This window comes from Sturnira hondurensis, unplaced genomic scaffold, assembly GCF_014824575.4.
Source record: "Sturnira hondurensis isolate 20B ecotype Veracruz unplaced genomic scaffold, ASM1482457v3 Scaffold0006713, whole genome shotgun sequence".
NCBI classification, from domain to species: domain Eukaryota; kingdom Metazoa; phylum Chordata; class Mammalia; order Chiroptera; family Phyllostomidae; genus Sturnira; species Sturnira hondurensis.
The window spans coordinates 5,726,584-5,740,137 of NW_028079344.1; the positions used below are offsets into that span (position 1 = coordinate 5,726,584).

The following is a 13,554-nucleotide window of genomic DNA, read 5'->3' on the forward strand; positions in this document are numbered from 1 at the left end:
ACAGGTATTCTACCACAGAAGTGCCCACCATAAACCCAGTGAGTCAGAACAGATCAATTTAAGAAGCTGAGGCTACCAAGAAGAGTCTCACAAACAATGGGAAGACAAAGAAACAATCCCCAAATGAAAGAAAAGGTGGAAGCCTCAGAAAGACTGTTAGATGAAATGGAGGCAAGTCAACTATCAGATATTGAATTCAAAGCACTGGTTACAAGGAAATTCAAAGAGTTCACAATGAGCTACGAGAAACTACAGGGGAGCTACAACACACTCACCTCAAACTATATCAACATGAAAAAGGAAATAGAAACCATCAGCAAAGGCCAAGAGGAAATGAAGAATACAATTTCGGAACTGAAGAACACAGCAGAAGGAATCAAAAGCAGGACTGATGAAGCAGAAGATTGGATCAGTGAGTTGTAGGACAAAGTAGAAAAAAACTCCCAGGAACAGCAAGCACAGAAAAAGAGGCTCAGAAAGAATGAAGAGGGATTAAGAGAAATGCAAGACAATATGAAACATAATAATATCTGAATAATAGGGATACCAGGAGAAGAAGAAGAGCAAGGAATAAAAAACCTATTTGAAAAAGCAATGAGGGAAAATTTCCCTAATTTGATAAGAGAAAAAAAATCACACAAATCCAGGAATCAGAGAGAGTCATAATCAAGAGGAACCCAAAGAGGGCCTACTTCAAGACACATCATCATTAAAATGGCAAAATTCCAAGACAAAGAGAGAATCTTAAAGGAAGCAAGGGAGAAAAAGGAAGTAACATACAAAGGAGCCCCAATAAGGTTAGCTACTGACTTCTCAATGGAAACACTCCAAGCAAGAAGAGAATGGCAAGAGATATTCCAAGTAATGAGAATCAGAGGCCTACAACCAAGGCTACTTTACCTAGCAAGGCTCTTAATCAAGATAGAAAGCCAAATGATGAGCTTCCAAGACAAAAGAAGTCTAAAAGAATATGCCTCCACCAAACCAGCTCTACAAGCAATACTAAAAGGACTGCTTTAAGGAAAGGAAGGAAAAGAGAGACACAGGGAGGAACACAAGTACAAAACTGGCAATGAATAAGTACTGATCAATAATAACCTTAAACGTAAATGGATTAAATGCTCCAATCAAAAGACACAGAATAGCTGAATGGATAAGAAAGCATGTTCCACACATATACTGCCTACAAGAGACCCACCCCAGGACAAAAGACCATCACAGACTGAAAGTGAAAGGCTGGAAACAAATTTTCCAAGCAAAAAAAAGAAAAAAAAGCCGGGGTAGCAATTCTCATATCAAAACATACCTCAAAAAAAAGGGCCACAGAGACCCAGAAGGTCATTTCATAATACTCAAGGGAAGAATCCACTAAGAAGACATTAACACCATCAATATATACGCACCCAACATAGGAGCACCCAAATATATAAAAAAATCTTAGAGGACTTCAAGAATGATATTGATGGCGACGCAATTATAGTAGGGGATTTAAACACCTCACAGTCAAAAATGAACAGCTCTTCCAAACAAAATATCAAAAAAGATATTACACCATTAAACAACACCCTAGATGAAATGGACTTAACTGCTATATATAGAGCCCTTTATCCCAAAGAAGCTAAATACACATTCTTTTCAAATGCACATGGACCATTTTCAAAGATAGATCACATGATAGGACACAAAATGAGCCTCAACAAATTCAAGAAAATTGAAATCATACCAAGCATTTTCTCCGACCACAAGGGACTGAAACTGGAAACCAACCCCAAAGAAAGAAACCCAAAACACCCAAAATCATGGAGACTGAATGGCATGCTATTAAACAACGAATGGGTCAAGACTGAAATTAGGAAAGAAATAAAAAAGTTTCTGGAAACAAATGAAAATGAACTCATGACAACCCAAAACTTATGGGACACAGAGAAGGCAGTCCTGAGAGGGAAGTTCATAACAATACAGGCTTACCTAAAAAATTTAGAAACACTTCAAATAAACAACCTAACCCGACGCCTACAAGAACTTGAGGAAAAACAACAAAGAAAGCCCACAGCAAGTAGAAGGAAGAAAACAACCAAGATCAGAGCAGAATTAAATGACATGGAGACTAAAAGCACAATTGTAAGGATCAATGAATCCAGGAGCTTGTTTTTTTGAAAGATAAACAAATCGACAAGCCATTAAGTAGGCTCATCAAGAAAAGAGAGAGGACCCAAATAAGCACAATCAGAAATGAAAAAGGAGAGATTACAACTGACACCACAGAAATAGAAGGAATTGTAAGAAATCACTATGAAGAACTGTATGCCAAGAATTTTGAAAACCTAAGGTGAAATGGACAGATTTCTAGAAAAATATAATCTTCCAAAACTCAATGAAGAAGCAGAAAGCCTGAACAGACCAATAACAGCAGATGAAATTGAAGCAGTAATAAAAAAACTCCCATCACACAAAAGCCCTGGACCAGATGGTTTCACAGAATTCTACAAAGCATTTAAGGAAGAGCTAACTCCTATCCTTCACAGACTATTCCAAAAAATTCAAAATGATGGAAGACTCCCAAACTCTTTTTTTTTTAAAGATTTATTTATTTATTTATTTATTTATCTTTAGAGGGGAAGGAGAGAGGGAGAGAAACATCAATGTATGGTTGCCTTTTGTGCGTCCCCTGCTGGTAGTTAGCCTGCAAGGAACCGGCCTGCAACCCAGGCATCTGCCCTGGCTAGGAATCGAACTGCGATTGTCTGGTTCGCAGGCCTGCGCTCAATCCACTGAGCTATGCCAGCCAGGCCAAACTCTTTTTATGAAGCCAGCATCATCCTAATTTCAAAACCAGATAAAGACACAACAAAGAAAGAAAAATTCGGGCCAATAACACTGATGAACATAAACAATAAAATCCTCAACAAAATATTGGCGAATTGCATCCAACAATACATTAAAAAAATCATACACCATGACCAAGCGGGATTCATCCCAGGGATGCAAGGATGGCTCAATATTCACAGTAAATGTAATACATCACATAAACAAAAGCAAACACAAAAACCACATGATCATATCAATAGATGCTGAAAAAGCTTTTGATAAAGTACAACACCCATTCATGATAAAAACTCTCCGCAAAGTGGGAATAGAGGAAGCATTCCTCAATATAATAAAGGCCTTATATGAGAGACCTACATCCAACATCATACTCAATGGGCAAAAACTAAAATCCTTTCCACTAAGATCAGGAACAAGGCAAGTTTATCCATTTTCACCACTTCTATTCCATATAGTATTGGAAGTTTTAGCCACAGTGATCAGACAAGAAAAGGAAATAAAAGGCATCCAAATCGCAAAGGAGGAAATAAAACTGTCATTGTTTGCAGATGACATGATAGTGTACATGGAAAATCCTATAGCCTCTACCAAAAAACTGCTCGATGTAATAAATGAATTTGACAAAACAGCAAGATACAAAGTCAATGTCCAGAAATCAAAGGCATTTTTGTATATCAACAATGAAACAGAAGAAGCAGAAATCAGGGAAAAAAATCCCATCGATATAGCAAAAACACAAATAAAATACCTAGGAATATACCTAACCAAGGAGGTAAAAGACATGTATACAGAAAACTACACAACATTGAAGAAAGAAATAAAGGAAGACATAAACGAATGGAAACATATACCATGTTCATGGATTGGAAGAATGAATATCATCAAAATGTCCATACTACCCAAAGCAATTTACAGATTCAATGCAGTACCTATCAAAGTACCAATGGCTTATTTCACAGACATAGAACAAACACTTCAAAAATTTATATGCAACCATAAATGACCCCAAATAGCTGCACAATTTTGAGAAAGAACAAAGCAGGAGGGATCACAATACCTGACATCAAACTGCATTACAAGGGCTCTGTAATCAAAACAGCCTGGTACTTGCATAAAAATATCACATGGACCAGTAGAACAGAACAGAGAGCCCAAAAATATACCCAAGTCTCTAAGGGCAACTAATATCCAACAAAAGGGGCAGTAACATAAAATGGAGTAAAAATAGCCTCTTCAATAAATGGTGTTGGGAGAACTGGACAGCTACGTGCAAAAAATGAAACTTGAGCACCAAATCACACCATACACCAAAATAAACTCAAGGTGGATAAAAGACTTAAATATAAGCCATGATACCATTAAAATCCTAGAGGAGAACATTGGCAGGAAAATCTCAGATATTTCATGCAGCAACATTTTTATTAATATGTACCCTAGAGCAAGGGACATAAAGGAAACAATAAACAAATGGGATTTCATCAAAACAAATAGCTTCTGTATGGCTAAAGAAAACAACATTAAAATAAAAAGAGAACCAACTGTTTGGGAAAACATATTTGCCAATGATACCTCAGGTGAGGGTTTAACCTCCAAAATATCCAAAGAACTTACACGACTCCACCCAAAGACGACGAGCAACCCAATTAAAAAATGGGCAAAGGACTTGAACAGACACTTCTCCAAGAAGGACATACAGAAGATCCAGAGACACCTGAAAAGATGCTCAATATCGCTAGCTATCAGAGAGATACAAATTAAAACCACAATGAGATACCACTTTATACCAGTCAGTATGGCCATCATAAACAAAGCAACAAACAACAAATGTTGGAGAGGTTGTGGGGAAAAGGGGACCCTAGTTCACTGTTGGTGGGATTGCAGACTGGTACAACCACTACGGAAAACAGTATGGAATTTTCTAAGAAAACTAAAAATGAATATGCCTTTTGTCCCAGCAATTCCACTGTTAGGAGTATATCCTAAGAACCCTGAAACACCAATCCAAAAGAACATATGCACCCCAATGTTCATATCAGCACAATTTACAATAGCCAACAGCTGGAAGCAACCTAGGTGCCCATCAATAAATGAATGGATCAAAAAACTATGGTACGTTTACACAATGAAATTCTATGCAGCAGAAAGAAAGAAGGAGCTACTACCCTTTGCAACAGCATGGATGGAACTGGAAAGCATTATGCTGAGTGAAACAAGCCAGGCAGTGAGAGACAAATACCATGTGATCTCACCTTTAACAGGAACCTAAACAACAAAACAAGCAAGCAAAATATGATCAAAGACACTGAAATACAGAACACGCTGACAGGGACCAGAGGGGAGAGGGGAAGGAATTTCAGGGGAAAGGGGAAGGATTCACAGGAACAAGTATAAAGGACACATGGACAAAAACTAAGGAGGGCAGGGTGGGGGGGAATGGGAGGAGGTGGGGAGCACTGGGGGGGGGGGCTGGGACAGAAGTATAAGACAGAAAACTGTACTTGAACAATAATTAAATAAATTTAAAAAAAAACAAAATAAACACACACACACACAAAAACAAAGAACCAAATGGAAATTCCGAAGTTGAAACATAATAGCTGAAATAAAACATTAACTACATGAATTCAGTAACAGATCTGAAATGGCAGGAAAAAAATCAATGAACTCAATGTATATAAATATAACTTATACATAGGATGAAAAACAAAAAATAGAATATGAGAAAAAATAAACAGCCTCAGAATAATGTGAGCTACCATTTAAGCACACCAATATATTTTATGTGTAATGGGAGTACAGGAAAAGAGAGAGAGAAGACAAAGTATCTGGAGGAAACAGACAATCTAGATAGACTTATATAATAAATGAAGAGTGAAAATAGTAACAAAAAAGACTATACCAACAAAGAAAAGTCCAGGCCCAGATGGATTCACTCCTGAATTCTACTCAACAGTTAAAGGAGAATTACTACCAGTTCTTTACAAATTCTCCCAAAATATAGAAGGGCAGGAGTGAATCCCAACTTGTTTTATGAGACCATTATTACACTGATAGCAAAACCAAGCAAAAATAATAAAAAAGTCATCAAAGAAAACTACAGATCATTTCCTTATACACACACACACACATCCTTAAAATACTAGCAAAATCCAGCAACATATAAAGGATTATTACACTATGACCGAATGAGACATCCAAGAGACTGAAGGTTATTTAAAATATGAAAATCAATAGACTACATCACAGCAATAGAATGAACATGTTTTATATTTGTACTGAAACTTCTTCCAGTTTAAAAAAAGTTAATAGCTGCCTACTGTCTACTCCTAAACATAATAATAACATGCCTTAAATTAGAAATTATTTTTGAAATTATGAAATCCAAATCATGTTTGCTGTAAAATTAGTTTTTAAAAAAATGATAATTAAACAAAATCCTACCCAACGTGAAGGATCACTGATCAAATTAATAAATAGTGCTGATAATTTAGTCCTCCGGATTTCTTGGCACGTTGCACATGAAACCGCCATGAAGCATTCAGCACAAGCTTTCCGGACTCCCCATACGTTATCAGAACAAAGTTGGAAAAACCTGGGAAGCTATGCAAAGATAGTGTTTTGTTAGGCAGACAGAGTGAGTTTCAGTACAGGCACACCCAGTTTTATCATGCTTTGCTTTATAGCAATTCGCAGATACTGCATTTTTCCCCCAAATTAATGTTTGTGGCAACCTTGCACCAAGGAAGTCTATCAGCCTCATTTTTTCAACAGGCTCAGATGATGGTTAACATTTTTTAGCAATAAAGCATTTTTTAATTAAGTATGTATATTACTTATTGTAGGTATAATGCTAATGCACACTTAATAGACTGGTATAGTTTGAACATAACTTTTATACGCACTAGGACACCAAAAAATTTGTATGACTCTCTTTATTATGATATTTACTTTACTGTGTGGGTCTGGAACCAAACTTGCAGTATTTTTGAGGTATGCATGTCATTTTCTACTTTTATAATGTTTTAAAGTACGAAATTACAACAAAACTAAGAAGACCTGTTTAGTATTAATGTTCGATAATTTAAAATAATCTAATTCAAAATACTATTAGTTATAAAAAAGAAAAAACACTCCTAACAAATACAACTTAAATTTTATTATCCAAGAGCTTGTACCTATTCTGCAAAACAGATGGTTTAGAAGCTCTTAAAGTATGCTGACTTGTATGTTAAGCATATACATTATATGAATTAGCCATTTAAAAATAACCTGCTGTGGATTTGTCACTAAAAGACTGGAGGGTTGCTAATAAATATTAACTTGAATAAAAAAAAATTGATCTGTTAATAAAAATGGGAAAGGTAAAAACTGTATCAAAAATACAGTTCAGATTACAGAAATTTAAACTCCAATTCAAAAGCCAATTACCTTTCGGGTTTACATTCGTTAAATTGTGTTAATAAAATCTGGGGGTAAAAAGTATGCATATTTATGTACTATTTTGTAATGCATTCTTTACTCCTTTAGTATTCTTGTTTCTATAGTACTTACCAACATTTCCTCAGTAGCTTGCTGGCCAACTACACTGCAAATATCGCCAAAATTGGCAGCACAGACCTAATAACAAAAGCATCATTGAAACTTCAAAATATTACATATAGAGTTCTTTAAAAAATAATCTGTTAAATTTCACATATCACCCTGGCTGGTGTGGCTCAGTGGACTGAGTGCCGGCCTGCAAACCAAAAGGTCTCCGGTTCGATTCCTAGTCAGGGCACATGCCTGAGTTGCAGGCCAGGTCCCCAGTTGGAGGTATGCAAGAGTCAACCACACATTGATGTTTCTCTCCCTCTATTTTTCCCATCCTTCCCCTCTGTCTAAAAAGTAAATAAGTAAAATCTTTTTTAAAAGTTCACATATTAATATATAACTACTGGAAACATGAATTCTTAAACAAATGAAAACACTAAATACCTTTCGAACGTGAAACATTCTGCAATCACAGCACATCTCACAAAACCTTGGGAGGATAAGACGCTCTGTAATGTCCTTTCCAACCATGGGAGCCATTTTGCACATTATCTAAAATAAGAACAAAAACACAATGAAAACTTTTCCAGGTAAGTTTGCTAACTTATTAGAAGTATGTAATTTAAGAACATTAAAAGATGACATGGCATCATTACATCACATACATTACTAAAAATATTCTTCTTATTACCTGAGTTGAAGACAGAAAAACAGACATTAATACCACCAATAAAATCAGCCAATAATTACTCAATGTATACTAAACCCAGAAAAAATTCTTAAAATTTCATTTTTGTCTACAGTCCCAATTTTTAATTAAAGTTATCAGGTAAAATAAGTTATCAGGTAAAATAATTTTATCTGATAACTTTAAAAGCAAAAAACCCTACATTTTCCCAGTAGTAAAATAAATGTTGACAGTTTAAAAGGAGTAATTATCTGTAAGATGGATCTTGGTTTATCTGTATTGCTAAGAAAAGACTACAGAGGCAGTCCTTACCTTACAAAACACTGTTTTAAATAAGTGAAACTTGTGCACATTGGAACCACGCCCTCACTCTCTGCAAAGCATAGGTTCCAAGGAAGGCAAAGACACAGTTCCACCATGTACATGTTTCAGTTAATGCAGCACTAGGCAAAGTGAGGATGAACTGTTTGAAAACCAGCCCAATGTTATTTAAATAAATTGAGCCCATAGTTGGTGTAGAAAGAAATCCTCCATAGTTGGTTTAGAAAGAAATATGATCATGTGTCATCATTTATCTATTCCAGCTATACCCAGCTGTGTAAATGTGACAAGTGAAAGGCATACAGATTGGAAAGAATGCCTTAGTCATGTATGACATGATTGTCTGCATAGAAAATCTCATGGAATCTACCAAATAGGCACTAGAATAAATAAGTCAGTTTAGGAAGTTTGCAAGACCTAGTTGGAATATAAATATCAAATGCATTTCTGTAAATTAGCAATGAATAAGTAGAAACATTTAAAAAATTATTCACAACTATGTTAAAAAACATGAAATCTAACAAAACATACAGGATTGCTACTTGAAAACTATAAAACACTGGTAAGTAACAGACTTAAATAAATGGAGAGACCTACCTTGCTTATGGGTGGTCAAGCTGGCACTTATTCCCTCACTGATCTATAGTTGCAGCACAATCCCTATCAAAATCCCAGCTTCCTCAGAACTGGGGGATAACACCTACATCTCCTAAACCCCAAAGCCAGTTTCATTTTTTGACCCTGTACAGTTTCTAAGAATTTCCAACACCTAGGTTAAAGATCCAAAGTTATACTGTATTACTGATCTACCATAATTAAATATATTAGAATAAATTATTCCCCAGGTAGAGAACAACTGGGAAGCCAGGGAAAGCAAAACCTGACAAAACAAACATATACAAATTGTAAGAAAATCACAGGTTTCATACTAATACTGGATATAGTCTTTATAATTAAGTCTTTTTATAATTATAATTAAGTTTTACTATTGTTAAATCCCATCAAAAATTGTAACAAAGCAAGTTAAACTCTGCTCAGTATAAACCAACACTGATGAGGAACTTGTGAAATTTAAAAATATAAAAAATCTATGTTTTACAATTTGGCAGAGGTGGCCACTGTACAACATGTGAAAATGCTAAATGTTACTTAATTGTATACTTTAAATGGTTACTTTTTATATTATGTAATTATACTTCAATAAAAATGGAAGTGGTAGAAAAACCAAAACTTATTATTTACTGGTACCTGAGTATATAAAAATAAGTAATAAAATAAAAAAATTCCCAAGGAAAATGGACTTGACTAAATTCCTATTAATCCCACTAATGATTCAAAACTACTAGGAAATTTTGGTTTTATTTTTTTATTTCAACGAAGATGCAATATTATTATTTTACACTGAAATTGTAAAGTCTCAATATCCAAACAGATTTGAATAAATTTTCAAATGATTTTATTGGTTTTCTAATTTATTAACAGAATTCCTGCTATCTGAACTCAGGAACTATAGATGTGAACTGCAACAGATATTACTATATATTCTAATCTATGCCATATTTTAAACATATTTTATTGATTATGCTATTATGGTTGTCCCATTTCCCCACGACCCTTATTCCCCTCCATTCTGCACACCTCCTCCCACCCAGATTCGCCCCCTTTAGTTCAAGTCCATGGGTCATACACATAAGTTCTTTGGCTTCTCCATTTCCTATACTACTCTTCACCTCCTCCTGTCTGTTTTGTACCTACCATTTATGCTACTTATTCTCTATACATTTCCCCCCTCTCTCACCCTTCCACTTCCCTGATGATAATCTTCCATGTGATCTCCATTTCTGTGAATCTGTTCCTGTTCTAGTTGTTTGCTTAGTTTTTTTTTTAAGGTTCAATTGTTAACAACTGTGTTCATTGTGATTTTACTGTTCAAATTTTTTATCTTCTTTTTCTTAGATAAAACTCTTTAACATTTCATAGAATAAGGGCTTGGTGATAATAAATTCCTTTAACTCGACCTCATCTGGGAAGCACTTTATCTGTCCATTCATTCTAAATGATAGCTTTGCTAGATAGAGTAATCTTGGATGTAGGTTCTTGCCTTTCATGACTTGGAATACTTCTTTCCAGCCCCTTCTTTCCTGTAAGGTTTCTTTTCAGAAATTAGCTGACAGTCTGATGGGAACTCCTTTGTAGATAACTGTTTCCTTTGCTCTCACTGCTTTTAAGATTCTCCCCTTATCTTCTATCTTGGGTAATGTAATTATGATGTGCCTTGGTGTGTTGTTCCTTGGGTCCAACTTCTTTGGGACTCTCTGAGCTTCCTGGACTTCCTGAAAGTCTATTTCCTTTATCAGATTAGGAAAGTTCTCCATTATTTTTTCAAATAAGTTTTCAATTTTTTACTCTTTCTCTTCTCCTTCTGCCACCCCTATGATTTGTATGTTGCAATATTTCAAGTACTCCCAGAGGTTCCTAAGTCTCTCCTCATTTTTCCGAATTCTTATTTCTTCATTCTGTTCTGGTTGAATGTTTTTCTTCCTTTTGCTCCAAACCAGATTTGAGTCCCGGTTTCCTTCCCATCACTGTTGGTTCCCTGTATATTTCCCTTTATTTAATTTTGCATAGCCTTAACTTTTCCCTCTAATTTGTAAACAAATTCAACCAATTCTGTGAGCATCCTGATTACCAGTGTTTTGAATTCTGCATCTGATAGGTTGGCTATCTCTTCATTGCTTAGTTCTAATTTTGGAACTTTGACCTGTTCATTTGGAGCATATATATATATTTTTTTTGCCTCAGTGTGTCTGTTATGTAGTAAGGTGTGGGGCATTAGGTATACGCCAGAGTAGGGCAACCCATGTTGCTGTGTTGTGGTGCTGTATGTGGGGAAGGGGTCCAGAGGGAACAATGCTGCTCACTGGGCTCTCACTCAGCTCAGTCACTTCCCCTGCCACCTTTGAGCAAACTGGGCCCTTCTGGTGCTAATTCCTGTGTCGGTGGTTTTGTGTACATTCTAGGATCCTGTAGGTCTCTCCAATGAACTCTCTTGTGAGGCTGGGAGTCCCTCCTGCTGCCGAAAGTCCCACAGGTTTTTACAGCCAGAGGTGTTCAGGCTTTATTTCCCTGTGCTGCATCCCTGGGTTGCACAGCATTTTTTGCTCCCCAGGTTTTCCTCTGGTTTATCTGCATGCAAATGTGGGACCTCTCGGCCCTCCAGCTGCCGCCCTGCCTCGAGTCCTCTCTGCACCAGCTTCCCACCTTGACCCCTCCTACCCGTCTGGATGAATGTTTCTTCTTTAACTCCTTGGTTGTCAGACTTCCATACAGTTTGATTTTCTGTCAGTTCTAGTTGTTTTTTGTTTTCAAATTTGTTGTTGTCCTTCTTTGGGTTGTGCAGGGAGGCAAAGTATGCCTACCTATGCCTCTATCTTGGCCCAAAGTCTCCCATGGCTTGTTTTTGACAGCTCTCTGTAAAAATATTTGCTAACTATGTAAAAAACCCACAGAAATTAGACTATTGTATCTGACTTTATCATGTGTGTTATGAATTAATCTGTATATTGTTAATAATCATAATTTAGATCATAGTAAAATTACTTGCCTGACTATCCTTCTCCCAAAGACCACACTGTTAAGGGCAGGAGACGAGTATTACTGTTTTTTTCCTACTGTCCTTGCACAATGCCTAGAAAACTGAGGGCAATTAAATGGGTTCAAATGGTTCTTCCTTCAACACAGTTGTTTTTTTACCTTCACTGGTTATTTCTCCCATCTTATTTTTCCATTTTGACATAAATAGTAAGTTTACAGTTACTCATTCTCTTTCTATATATCTTGCTTTTCAGAGCTCAGTGACAGACTCATCTAATTTCCAGTTGTTTAGCACAACAGAGGGCCCACAGAATATATATAACTTTTCCCTTTGTAGCCAGTCATCTATTTCAGACTCAAAAATTTATGGCTACTTTTAAATCTAATAGGTATAAACCCTACGAGACATAATGTAGCATATTTATTGAGCATCCCTTATTGGTCAATATAGTGACTAATTTTTACCTAAACTGAAAAATCGCATTCTACTTACAGCCACAGCTTCTGTTTTCACATCATCATTGCTGTCTGGGGCAGTGAGCTCTATGAGGACCGGGCACACCTTGGTCTCCACATCAAATCGCTCAATTAACTCTTGCTCCAACAGAGCCAGCAAAGCTGCCTGACTTGTTTTTCTTACCTATGAAAAAATTAACAGTATAAACAAAGTATATACATAATACAGCAAAACTTTATTACTTGACTTTCACAAAAATGAAGACTTCTCATCTCAACTGGTAAAACCATGCAAATAAAAATGTGTGGCTATTTTCTTCAAGTATTACAAAGATTGAATGTGATAGACTGTGGAACAGCAGAAATGTGACAAAGATGCTGCCTTGTAAAATGTCTCACAAAGTAACTTTCTGAGGGACATCTATGAGGGAGCCAAGTGAGGATGCAGCCATGAGGCACTGTCTACAATGGCATTACAAAGACCTCCTAGATTTGCCAAACTCTCAACACATTTTGTTTAAGACAAATGGGCTTTTGAAAAACAGTAACAATGTCAAACAAAAAAAAGAAAACGTTCAAATGGGACTATCTAGGGTATGCCATTCTACATATATCATACACATAAATTTCCATTAAGAACATGTAAATGGCACTCTTACCTGATTATTCTGATCTGCGAGATATCTAACCACAATAGGTAGTAAGTATTTGGAAAAAGCATATGGGATTGAAGGCCGGTTTTCTTGACAAAACAATGCAATATGAGGCACCTGTTCCATCAGCTCTGCTCTCACAGTTGGTTCTGTTGAAATAACAGAAATGTGAGTAAACATTCTCCCCAATAACAAAATCTTTTCCTGGGCTTGAGACTAGGTCTTTCATCCTCAGTTTAATAAGGGCTTACAAGACGTTCTCTAACTCTATGATCCTTTTCACAATCATACATAGGTTAACCCTGTTATTTAGAGGACCTTACCCCATCCCAAGCTTGTATGTTCACAGTATATACTTAGTATGCATTCATTTCCAATAATGACTGAATGAGTCTATTCATCTCTTACATTATGCCACACTATGCTAGAGATTAAATATCCAAGTCACATTAAGTATAATACGGTACTACCTATAAACTCTACTAT

The 13,554-nt window shown here is 36.1% G+C and overlaps 1 protein-coding gene across 4 annotated transcripts in view; it reads right to left on the reverse strand.

The window, feature by feature from the left end:
- The window catches only part of PPP4R1 (protein phosphatase 4 regulatory subunit 1), an 81,292-nt gene that overhangs the window by 37,690 nt on the left and 30,048 nt on the right, over positions 1-13,554 (reverse strand). For 3 of the 4 annotated variants that reach the window (XM_037050364.1, XM_037050366.1, XM_037050365.1), the window contains exons 5-9: positions 13,075-13,217; positions 12,453-12,599; positions 7,801-7,908; positions 7,378-7,443; positions 6,268-6,426 (exon numbers count right to left, since the gene is read on the reverse strand). In XM_037050364.1, coding sequence (XP_036906259.1) covers positions 6,268-6,426; positions 7,378-7,443; positions 7,801-7,908; positions 12,453-12,599; positions 13,075-13,217 — 623 coding nt within the window. The remainder of the gene's footprint in view (positions 1-6,267; positions 6,427-7,377; positions 7,444-7,800; positions 7,909-12,452; positions 12,600-13,074; positions 13,218-13,554) is intronic. The other variant, XM_037050367.1, reaches the window with a different exon arrangement.